Below are 12,564 nucleotides of genomic sequence, written 5' to 3'. Positions count from 1 at the left end.
TTTTAGGCTGTTCTTACCAAGTCATTACAGTATATAATAACGTTGCTTAGAAAGGTGGTTTAAAGTTACGATTCCTGTCCTTTAAACGTATTTTTTATATTAAATGTACATTAATAGATTGTTACAGTCTTACTCTAAATATTGTATTACTAATTACCATTGACTTAATTTAATATATGATTTTTACTTGCTTGTTGGGGTCCAGCTCATGATCGAAAAAGACCGAAAAACTGACGGGGAAGAGATTTGAAAACGATGATTATCCTGTTGAGCGTGGACATTGCAAAATCTCAAGCGAATTAATATAGCTGAGACATATTATCAATCAATCAATCGAGAGTTTATTAATTATATAGCACCTTTATACTGCTTCTGAGTCCGAACAAAAACCGAAACATCATTGCACTCATTTTCAGTAGACATCTGTACGCGCTGTGGCTGGGGGGGTTAGACAGACTGTCTCGTCAGGTGACAAACCATATCAACAGAACACTCTGCTGCTTTCCGCTTCCTGTTTCCAACCCTTTCCTTGCTGTCTGATCCCGAGAGCAGCGACAGCAGGCTGTCCTGTTACTGCTATTTATGTTAAAACACCAAGGTGCACAACAGTCAGAATTTGTTGTTATGAATTTAAACAACGCGACGCCTGCTTCCAAATGTGTGGGGATTAGACCCTCGCTCAGGTTCAACCTGTCGCGCTTATAGATTTGTACATAGTTATACTGTAGATTTTTTCAGGTGGACTGCTGGAGTCTGTGACGCCGCTTCTCCCTTTGCGACAAAATGTCCATTTCAGCGGATGGTGCTGGTACCGTCGTAGTGAAAAAAAAACAAGTCCGTTTTGCTGCAACGGAAGAGGTCGATGAAGATGAGGAGCAGGAAGAAGACACGCTGTTTGATATGAGGAAAGAAAGCAAGAGGAGCCTGAAGGGATTTCTCAAGGAAGTCCGAAGGGCTGACCATCCCGACTCAGACCAAGTGGCAATCATCCGAAGGAACAGATCCAGCCGTGCTGCCGGGCCAAGTCGATGGTGGACATCGATCACTTTGTGTGCCTCGTTTCTGGGGCTGGTAGGGAAAATACTGATTATTATCATCATCATTGTTCATGTTCTATTACATACCCCCCCCCCCCCCCCCCCCCCCCCCAGTTACAACGTCACATGCAGTACGTGCATTGTATCGAATTTGATATCCAAAAAAAGAGTGGTCTTGTCACGCTAACGAATTCAGTATTGTAATATGGGTCTATCAGTACCTGGTTTAGTTATTGTGAGGCTAGTGTACTTTACTCAGAGTGCAATGTAGTATTGTCGTCATTGCTTGGTAATTACTCTCATCCAGCAACTGTCAAACTCATGGCATGGTAAGGATGACTACACTGAAAGCCATTAATAATTATTATTATTATTATTATTATTATTATTATTATTATTATTATTATTATTATTATTGATTATTATTATTATTATTATTATTATTATTATTATTATTATTATTATTATTATTGTTTCAATTATGAAATTAGCTTTTCATTTATAAATGTATTATTACTTTTTCTTCTACTGCTGTCTCTTACCAGACACATGGATAAGGCTTCTTGCTTGGCCATTGTATTTTTATTCAAGGAAAAACAAAAACCCTGCTCTGTGGTAAGAATTACAAAATATACAGTAATATAAAACGACCCCATTAATACTTTTGAATGAATGATTTAATTACACTGCAGAAAGATGTAGCAACCAACTTTGACAAAATATTGTTAAACTGTACATTTTATTTAGTATCTTGAACAGAACACCTGTATCCTTTAACAGTACCTGCTGAGCGTGCAAAGCGTCCTAAGAACTGAAAAGGACATTGCAAATGACATATTTGAATGTACTCTCCTCTTTATCAGGAACTGCAAGGGCCTTAAGGCAAACCAGTAAAAGTAACTGGTTGAGGTCTGTCAGTGCTGGCTACAGTAACGTAATGTGGCATCTCTAGGTTAAAAGGGACAACAGAACTTCACAGGCAAGGCACACAGACTCAGAAGAAATCTGATCTTTATATTTCTTGCTGTTTGAGTCTGAGAGGCTCTTAACTAGAGAGAACCCGGCACATTATAGGGGTGCGTACAGTTACTACAACAGGCCAGTTTAGAAAGATTATCCATAAAACAAAGCACCCTTGTGATCAGGTCTCCAGTAATAATGTCTTAAGGTATTCTTTGAGAACTACGGTACTATTTCTTGTTCACAATACCATATGTCTTAGTTCTTCATGTATGTATTCAGGGCTGGTGTTTAAAATACTGGAAACAATAGGATGACATAGGAATCAACATTAATTAATCGTAGCAGAAAAGTAAATTGTGATACTACACCATTGCCTATTATGATCCCTTTTTTGATGTAAACTTGCCTCACTGACACTGCAACACGTCCAATTTTGTAGTAATACATTAAAACTGTTTGTTATGCATTGGTTAGTACATCAAACTGTACAGTATGTGTGTAACATTATCAGCTGCATGCAGGGAGGATATAGTGCTGTGTTTCTATTAATTACTTTTGGAGGTTCAAATCCGGTTCGAATCCTAGCTCAGCCATTGACTCATTGTGTGACCCTGAGCAAGTCACTGAACCTCCTTGTGCTCCGTCTTTGGGGTTAGATGTTGATGTAAGTGACTCTGCAGCTGATGCATAGTTCACACACCCTAGTCTCGTATCTTGTAAAGTGCTTTGTGATGGTGCTCCACTATGAAAGATGTTGTATAAAAAATAAAGATTATTATTATTTGCTGCAGTAAGAAAAAACAGATAAAAAACTACTTGGTTTGTGTTTCCATTCTGCTTCCAGTGTTAAGTTCTTCAAAATAATGCAGAACAGGTCGGTGCTCTGAATCAGTGATTTTCCATCTTTACCAGTGTTTCCAGCAGGGACCACCAGGTGTATCAGTAACTGTGTGCAATCTTAAATGGCTGTTGTAAAACAGTGACCTACCCCATGATAACTGGTTTTCTCAGAAAAAATGTGATGGCATCATCTAATTATTTGACAAGAGTTCCCTACAATAAACAACACAGAGCGGCTGTTCTGGTTCCCCATCAGTAACTTTGAAAGTTCGCAACAAATTCCTCTCATCATAATTTCTAATTTCTCTGTGATTTAGTAGTACAGATTGATACATTACGATGATGTGATTGAAGGAGTATTGTGGGTGAGGAATCACATCTTCATATAGAGCAACTGCTGGTGTGTACCAGTACAACCAGTCAGACCCATTTATAAAGTTGATCTGGAGGGTTCTAATTAACTAAGTCTAGATGTGGTAAATTCACTAGAGACATCACGCCAGTAACAGATGTTGTGGATTTCACACTATGCTATTTCATTGTTAGATTTGCTTTGTCACTTTCCTAGAGAACTGTTTTTTCAGTTATAATGAAAATTGGAGGCATTTGTCTCTACACGTTTCGAGGGTATTTATGAACTTACTGTATATCACATGATTTCATTGCTGTGTTTTCTTGTAGGGGATGAGCATTGCTGTGTTGGGCCCCACATTTGAAGACCTGGCGGTCAATGTCAAGCAGAACATCAGCAACATTTCCTACATCTTTGTGGGCCGGTCCATGGGGTACATCGGGGGCTCTGTGGCGGGAGGGATTCTGTTCGACTGCATGAACCAACACCTCCTGCTGGGTATGGAAGTAGAGTTTCACTGGACCAGTGCGGGAGTTGTCGAAGTAACCTTTTGGGAAGTACTGTAAACTTGCAGTTTGTCAAACCTGGGCAGTCTCCTGCTTTTCTCCTCTGTACCCTGACACTTGATTTACTTTTGGTTTCAGGATTCTTATTGCTGATCACATCTTTTGGATTGTTTGCCATTCCCTTTTGCAAAACAGCACTGCTGCTGACAGGCTTCATGTCCCTCATCGGGGTGTCAATGGGGTTTCTAGATACAGGTAAGTACAATATGAAGGAGGATTAAACTTGGTTGCCATAGTAATAAAACATTTACCATAGTCATCTTGAATTGAAGCAGTTCACATGCATGTAAGCATTTATATGGTTCTTTTTTTTTCCGGCGCTTTACAATGATTTACAATGATCAAGCAGCTTCTTGAAGGATCCCAGGTTGTTGATGCTGACACCTGGGATCCTTCAAGAAGCTGCTTGATGAGATTCTGGGATCAATAAGCTACTAACAACCAAACAAGGAAGATAGGCCGAATGGCCTCCTCGTTTGTAAATTTTCTTATGTTCTTATGATTAGGGCTATATTTTTTTCATGGTAACAATGTCTTATTTCACGGTCAAAAAATAGGTATTTCAAGATATTTCCGGATTAAACATATTTATTAAAACAGAAAAAAGTAGTGTTGTCACATTCAAAATCAGTCATTTTCTGTAGTTATTATAGAACAAAGGTTCTGAAGTATTTACATGCTTACCTGAAAAATAGTAAATGCTAAATTGTGGATGATTTTGATTTGCATGTCCACCATTTTATAGACATTCTATTTTCACTATCAGTAAATTGTCAAACAAAGTAAAAACATACATCAATTTAAAAATAACAACAGACACGTGAAATATCTCCTTCTCGTACCAGCCAGAGCAATCTTTAGCAGAAATATGTCCGATCTTTGATGCAGCTGGTTTCTTTTTCATTGAAGACATTTTAAAGAAATCACACAGCTCTATGCAGGTGTTCATTTACCAGAAAAAAAACTAAACCACCTGCAATGTAACAGGTAGTTTGTCAGTAAGGCAAACGCTTGCTGTATTTATTTTTAAGTGATAAAAAATATGTACATTTACAATATTCTTTCAAAAATTAAATTTTTATGGGGAACTACGTATTACACATCAGTGGGTAAATTTTGCAGAAATTGTGATAACCGTGAAAAAAAATAGAGGCATGATCTGAATTATTACCTGTGCTGAAGCATTCATTCACTGTGCTTTACCTTGCTGAATGGCTGAACAGTTATATACGGATGATAAAGAAAGGCACTGCCAGCCAAAGTACTTTTGGAGACATTGTTTATCAATGTGCCCCCTGTCAGCGCTTTTATTTCCAGCATTTATTTCCATGTTAGAAATAGATTAAAGCTGCATTAATCCAAGTTGCTCAAAAAGCAAATAGCATCTGGTCATGTTTTCACTATATTGTCTGAAATACGGATTGCTAATAGGTATGCAAATAACAAATTCACTCGTAATAAAGGGTCATACTTACCGTTGTTGTGTTTTATTAAGAAAACAGAAAACAGAAAACAGAAAATAGTCCTCAGATAAGCCCTGTGCAATTGCATTTTAAAGCTGCCTCACAAGATGTCTGAACAGGCTTGAATGAAGATCGGGGCCCCATGTGGCCAGATAGAGGCAGTGCATTTTTTAAGTGACTTCAAATAATGTTGCACACTGTTACCTTTATGTTAAACAATTTATTTATTACAGTACATCTTGTAATGGGCACTGAAAAGGTTACAGACTGTTCGGCCTCTTTAAAACTCATTGCCCACTTCCATTCTCAACATAAAACCAATTCTCTTGCAGGTGGCAACGTCCTCACTCTTAACACATGGGGTGACAAGGCAGGACCGCACATGCAGGCCTTACACTTCAGCTTTGCAGTGGGTGCCTTTGTGTCACCAGTCGTCGCCAGGTTCATGCCTGTGAAATTGCCCTTCCTCGGTGCCCACGTTGAATCAGACAAAAACGTCAGCGAGGAAGCCAGGGGCATATTGAAAACGAATATGTACACCAACGTCAGCAGTCAATTCTCTCAAGCCCTGAACATCACCCATGAAAAGAGCGCCTCCATGAAGTCCATGTGGGCCTACGTTGTGATCGGCTCCTTCCTGCTGCTGACCTCGCTCATTTTCTTCATTCTCTACTCCCGGAGCAGTTCCTCTCCTGCAAGAGCCAAGGCCTCTGAGGAAACACAGCTGGTGGCTAGGTATCACAACGCCCTCATCCTGCTGCTCTTCTGCTTCTTCTTCTTCTACGTGGGAGCTGAGGTAGCTTACGGCTCCTTCATCTTTACCTACGCGAAGGACTTTGTGGGGGTGGATGAGAACCAGGCTGCTGGCCTCAACACCCTGTTCTGGGGCAGTTTTGCAGCTGTCCGCGGCCTGGCTATCATTTTTGCAACTTGCCTTAAGCCTGGCACCATGATAATGCTAGACCTGGTGGGTTGCACGGTCTCCTCTCTTTTCCTCACCCTCTTCTGCCGAAACAGTATTTCCCTGTGGGCTGGCACGGCTGTCTATGGGGCTTCCATGGCTACCACCTTCCCCAGCGGGATCTCCTGGCTGGAGCAGTACACCAAGATAACTGGACGTTCAGCAGCAGTCTTTGTGGTGGGTGCAGCCCTAGGAGAGATGGTGATCCCTTCGCTTGTGGGTTTCCTGATGGGGGAGATACAGGACAACCCGGTGCTGATGTACACCGCGCTGGGGACCTCCACCGTATCCGCCATCCTCTTCCCAGTTATGTACAAGTTGGCGTCCGGCCATGGCTCAGACGGCGGGAAGCTGAGTGAAGGAAGCTACTCTGGGGAAGACAGCGAGGACCGCAAGGCCTTGTTGTCGCCCGATTCTTGTCTCAACGGGGAAGAGGAAGATGAGGCTGAGCAGTGGAATGATGCCGATTTTGAAGTGATTGAGATGAATGACAGCAGCCTGATTAGCTGTCCAAACGAGAATGCCCCACCTCCTCCTGACGCTGCAGTTGCTGCCAAAACCATCATTGCTGCTGTCGTCACAGATCTCTCCTCAAAAGCCACAGAGAACATCACCCCCTCTCACTCTCCAGTCTTTCTCGGGGGCATGTCTACAAAAAAGACTGCTGCTTAGCCTCACTAGACAGAAGAATAACTTGAGTGTTTGTAGTTTGACATACGAATACAAGCCTCTTTTACGGAGCTGAGGGCAAAACAAGTGTTTGTGTGTTGTTGTTTAGGAACACTTCTACCTTACTGAACAGCAGGGTATGCTGCCCTTGGTACGGCTCAAACTCACTCTTCTCATCGTGCATGCGCTGCACATTTAGAAAACCTGTGTAGTGTGAGGTGGGTAAAACACAGCCTTTTTCGTATGTTTTTGCCATGTGAGCCGTGTGGTTAAAGCCACTTGCAGGATCCAACTGATTGAAAAATAATTACATAAAAGCAAAACAGAGGATAAAGAATTCTATTCAAAATATTTAAATTATTATTAATAAATAACACCATGACTTTGGTTAGATCAGATGGTATACAAGGATGCCTTTTTTTTTTTTTTGTAAGTGTAAACAGCCCTGGGCTGAAGTGTGGCTACATTTAACAAATCGATAGTAAGCAGGGGTGAAATTCTGAACATACAAGCGCAGCTGGGTGGAGCAGACTGGTGGTTTTTTTTTTTTTCTGTACACGTAAACATTTAAAAAGAAATAAAACAATTTGCGTGACAGTGAATACATACAGTGCCTATAGAAAGTCAACACCCCCTGAACTTTTTTCACGTTTTGTTGTGTCATTGACTCAGAGTTTCATGCATTTAAATGAGGATTTTTTCTCCACTTATCTACACGCTGTACTCCACACTGTTAAGGGGAAAAAAGGTTTTATTGAGAAAAAAAGTTATATATTAAAAATACAAAACTGAAAGATCATAATTGGATAAGTCTCCACCCCCCTGAGTTAATACTTTGTGGAAGCACCTTTGGCAGCAATTACAGCTGTGATTCTGTTGGGATAGGTTTGACCATTCTTCTTTACAAAACAAGCTCTGTCAAGTTCCTTGGGGAGCGTTGATGGACAGCAATCTTCAAGTCATACCACAAATTTTCGATTGGATTTAGGTCGGGCAGTGACTGGGCCACTCAAAGACATTTACCTTTTTGTTCCTTAGCCACTCCAGTGTAGCTTCGGCTGTGTGCTTTGGGTCATTGTCATGCTGAAAGGTGAATTTCCGTCCCAGTTTCAGCTTTCTTGCAGAGGGCAGCAGTTCTTTCCTCAAGGACTTCTCTGTACATTGCTCCATTCATTTTCCCTTCTATCCTGACAAGTGCCCCAGTCCCTGCCGATGAGAAACATCTCCATAACATGATGCTGCCACCACCATGCTTCTCAGTAGGGATGGTGTTCTTTGGGTTTGCGCAAAACACAATGCTTTGCATTTAGGCCACAAAGTTCCATTTTAGTTTCGTCAGACCACAAAATGTTTTGCCACATGGCTACAGAATCTCCTGAGTGTTTTTTTGCATACTTCAAATGGGATTCAAGGTGGGCTTTCTTGAGTAATGGCTTCCTTCTTACCACCGTACCATACAGGCCAGATTTGTGGAGTGCTTGGGCTATTGTTGTCACATACACACTTTGACCAGTCTTGGCCATAAAAGCCTCTTGGTAGCCGCACTGATCAGTCTCCTCCTTGTTCGTTCATCCAGTTTAGAAGGACTGCATGATCTAGGCAGGATCTTGGTGGTGCCATACACCTTCCACTTCTTAATAATAGTCTTGACTGTGCTCCAAGGGATATTCAAGGCCTTTGATATTTTTTTATACCCATCCCTTGATCTGTACCTTTTAACAATTTTGTCCCGGAGTTCTTTTGCACTACACAGCAGAGGGAACCTACAGGAATGGCTGAATTTCTCCTGAAATCATGTGAATCACTACAATTTGACATAGGTGGAGGCCACTTGGTGTGTGATTTTGAAGGCAATTGGTTGCGATTGGCTAATTTAGGATTCTTATTAAAAGGGGGGTGGACACTTAACCAAACAAGCTCTTTCAGTTTTTATTTTTAACTAATTTTAACACATGTCTAGAATATTTTTTTCACTTGGAAGTTGTGGGTAGGGTGTGTATATAAATGAAAAAATATATATTTTAATGCATTTTAATTCCAGGCTATAGGCAGCAAAGGGTGAAAATGTTGAAAGGTGGTGTAGACTTTCTATAGGCACTGTACTTGTAAAATAGATACATTTTTAAATATAAAATTGGCAAGATAACCAATTCGCCATAAACAAAGAAGCTGAAAATAGTGAAAACTTTGTACCTTCTGCATGCATCACTGAGTCATGTACGGTAATATAACACAAGTTAAACCTTAAATAAGTGTTAAGGGAATTGTGTTTCAAGATATCCTACAAAAGGGATGATGTTATAAGAAAAATGGTTAAAAAACAACTGGGTGATGAAAAAATGATACAAAAAAGTCTAAGTCAAACCATGCACAGTAGGAGCTGAAATACCCCACTAATATTTAATGTACCAGGCTCTACTATTTAAAACATTATGGACTTGACCATTTTAATTTCCACAGTATTCTCTGAAATCATCCCCACACTTTCCAGACCCTGAGTGGAAATGTGTGATGCAGCCTAAAATTAAATCTGATCAGAATTAAAGCTCAGCCAATCAACATGCAGTTATTATACTGGCAGTAATGCTGTCCAATAGCAGCTACAGAAACAGAATGCAAGCAGCATGGACTGTGTTGAATGAAATCAGAATAGCTGGAGCCGTTTGAGATAAGGTCGAAGAGAGAAGTTGAAAAGCAGATAAAATAAGTCCCGGTATAGGACCGGCTGTAAAAGAGGTCCCAGTACTGAGGACCGGCATTAGAATAAGTCCCGGTACTGAGTACCAGCAGAATTTCACCCGATTGCAAGTAAAATAATATTGATCACGTTTTATGTTACATCATTTTTTATAAGATGAAATATGTTAATAAATAAATAAATAAATTAAAATAAATTAAATATGGAAGATGATAATATATGATGAGAATAGAAATATATTGAATCGAAAAAAGAAAAAAAAAATCCTGTTTTCAAATAAAAAAGTGAATGTGTGTGCTGTTAATAGATTTGACAAAATTGAGGTGCTTGCCTGCCTGAGTGATTGGGTCACAATGCACTGTATAGAATGTATAATTCTAATCATGCTTAAACATGAAATCTACAACAGAGTGAACATGAAAGATTGTTATTTTAAGTGGAGCAACACTATCAGTGACACAGCAGGGTTCTTACCTGTACACTAATCTATGTTAACTGTGAAGTCCTAGGGTCTGTACCTCTGCATTGCCGACACAGTGTTGTACAGATCTCAAATTGTGACATTCCCAGCAGTGCAGTGAGAGAGAGGCCTTTCATGCTTGTAGGCTATAGTTGTACACACTATACCTGCTTGGGTCTTACTGTTGAATTTTGTCCCATCCGCATGCGTGAGTGTTTTGTTGAAGTTTATCCATGTGATTACTTAAGCTATTAATGTATTAATCACTGTGGTTTACCGTGAACTTTAGATATTACAAATTACATGTACATTTTAGACATTAGTATAAAAACATCAAAACACAAAAGAGCTTGTGATCGGCAATATCCTCACATCAAGTTACATTACATTACAAATACCGGTATGTGTTTAGAGACTAACATTAAGGGTAAAGAATTAGAAAATATAGCAAAGCACAGTTTGGCATAATAAATATAGTAATGAAAAAAGCTACATATACCCCCCCGACACACATATTAAAACTTTATATATTAACAGGTGTTTTTCCCCCAATTTCAGGTAAAATCTCATCTTTTTTCCTAGATTTACAACAAAAGTCCATGATTTAGCTAAATACACAAGCGTTTCACAAATTCAACATTTAAAATCCATCTATCTATCTATATTTATCTATCTATTTTACAATTCTTGGCAAGGCAACATTTAGCTAACATTTCTAACAAATAAATTCATGAAAAATCTTTTTTTTTTTTTTGGCAATTCAACATTTACCTAATAGATAAATCTGAAAAACATTGTCGTTCAGCAATTAATAAAAAAAGTGTAAAAGTCTGGGTTTTCACAATATATATATATAGCTAAATCTGAGGCTAAAGGCTATGCACACAGAGAGCGAAGCGAACGGTACGAATACAGTACAGTACATACAAAACAACTGTAGCTAGTCATGTAAAGAAAAGACTGTCTCCTTTTGTGGAGACGAAATAAAATAAAACAAAAAAAATGAGTATGGGTACACCACACACTAGAAAAAAGGAAACTGTTCAAGGAATAACGCAGGCTTGTTAAAGAGCTAATGTGATGATTATTATTATTGGTCAGACTTGGAGTACTCAATTCTGGGACTCGGACAACGTCCGTTAGGTAAACTGTGCCCCCACTACCACCACTAGTTGAATGAAAATTGATTTCAGTTTGTTTCAAGGTCTCGTGACTCGGCCTCGCCTTGACTACAAGTCTGATATTGGTCAACGTTTCAAAACAGACGCGCAATTGTACAGAAACACAAACCCAGTATGTGGCTCTCCCCGTCACTTTGTAAAATGAAGGTGAAATAAAGAGGTAGACATACCATCAATGCCCAACTGGTGTGCTATTTCTTGCCATGTGGCGTCCTTCTTTTCATGTATTTATAACCACGAGCACTCATCATAAAGAACATTATATTTTTCGACTTTAATAATTAAATTCTCATTGATGGCCATTTTTGTTTATTTCTGTGGTAATCTGTGTGAGCGAGACAGGGAGAGTCTGACAGCCACTTTGACCTTACTTCTTATTGGTCCATTGTGACGCACATTCATTTCTGTATCTGCTCGCTTCATTTGCGCCGGGCGCAGTGTGCCTTACTGCATTTAAATCAATAGTTTTCATTATTTTGTATTGGTGTGGATAGCCCTGTAACATACATGCCCACGCCCATTGACGCGTTTGGTTTGGCATGCAGAGCTGCGCTTACACTCCAAGAATGTGTTTGTTAACATTTATGTATTTAGCTAAAAAAATTTTGGTTAAATTTAGGAAAAAATACACGCTTTACATTGAATCCGGAAAAAAAAAACCAAACAAAAAACTGTTAAAACATTAGTGGCCTTTTTTTTAATCATTTGGTCACCCCATACATGGAAGCCACATTTCGTCTCTGTTCACTCGCCACTTCAAACATCATTTGTTCGGTTCTACAAGTCAACGGCTCATTTGAAAGGAAAGAACTTGCACTAATTAGCTGTCATTCATGTATTTATTTAAAATGTTCCATCCTTATTTATTTATATATATATAAAAAGTTAGTTATAATTTTGTTAGGTCTCAGAAGTTGGAAGAGACCCTGTCCTGGAATCCAGTCCTGGGTTTCTACCCAGGACTGGATTGACTACCCTTGTTGTAAATATAATTTAATCTATAACCTTGAAATAATGTTTATCTACATAAAATGTGTCTATCTAGGTTCCTTTTAGTATAAACATTATTGATACTTCAATGTTAAGGATAACAGTTGTTTTTATGCTTCTGGCATCATCCTGGTTATTTTAGCTGTGAATGGAAAGATATCAATTTAAAGTTTTGACAAAACGTCTTTGTTAAAAGGTCTTGGAGAACTGCTTCAGCTGTTGTAATATGAGGGGTAGATGCGTGGGACACAGCCAGTGACTGAGTCGCTGCAAATACATTGTAGTTATGGTGACCAATCCAAGTAGCAGCTTAAAAAAAGAACAACAAAAAAGTACAAATAACAATAACTGTACAGCAGAAAGGGTTGCACCAAACAGTGCAAT

At 39.2% G+C, this 12,564-nt stretch overlaps 1 protein-coding gene across 1 annotated transcript; it reads left to right on the top strand.

The window, feature by feature from the left end:
* Positions 1 to 228: 228 nt before the first annotated feature.
* mfsd4b (major facilitator superfamily domain containing 4B) lies at positions 229 to 7,459 on the top strand. Its single transcript, XM_041249599.1, has 4 exons — positions 229 to 1,071; positions 3,522 to 3,690; positions 3,837 to 3,953; positions 5,554 to 7,459. Exons 1-4 carry the CDS (start codon positions 784 to 786, stop codon positions 6,852 to 6,854), a joined length of 1,875 nt encoding a protein of 624 aa, XP_041105533.1. The 5' UTR covers positions 229 to 783; the 3' UTR covers positions 6,855 to 7,459.
* Positions 7,460 to 12,564: the final 5,105 nt, after the last annotated feature.

Source organism: Polyodon spathula, chromosome 5, assembly GCF_017654505.1.
Source record: "Polyodon spathula isolate WHYD16114869_AA chromosome 5, ASM1765450v1, whole genome shotgun sequence".
In the NCBI taxonomy this organism is placed as follows: domain Eukaryota; kingdom Metazoa; phylum Chordata; class Actinopteri; order Acipenseriformes; family Polyodontidae; genus Polyodon; species Polyodon spathula.
The sequence above is the reverse complement of the archived record's forward strand: the minus strand, read 5'-3'. Positions and strand labels throughout refer to the sequence as shown.

Coding starts and splice junctions, on each gene's coding strand:
- mfsd4b (XM_041249599.1), top strand. CDS start 784: ATGTCCATTTCAGCGGATGGTGCTGGTACCGTCGTAGTGAAAAAAAAA. Junction 1,072..3,521: donor GTGCCTCGTTTCTGGGGCTG/GTAGGGAAAATA, acceptor GTTTTCTTGTAG/GGGATGAGCATTGCTGTGTT. Junction 3,954..5,553: donor AATGGGGTTTCTAGATACAG/GTAAGTACAATA, acceptor ATTCTCTTGCAG/GTGGCAACGTCCTCACTCTT.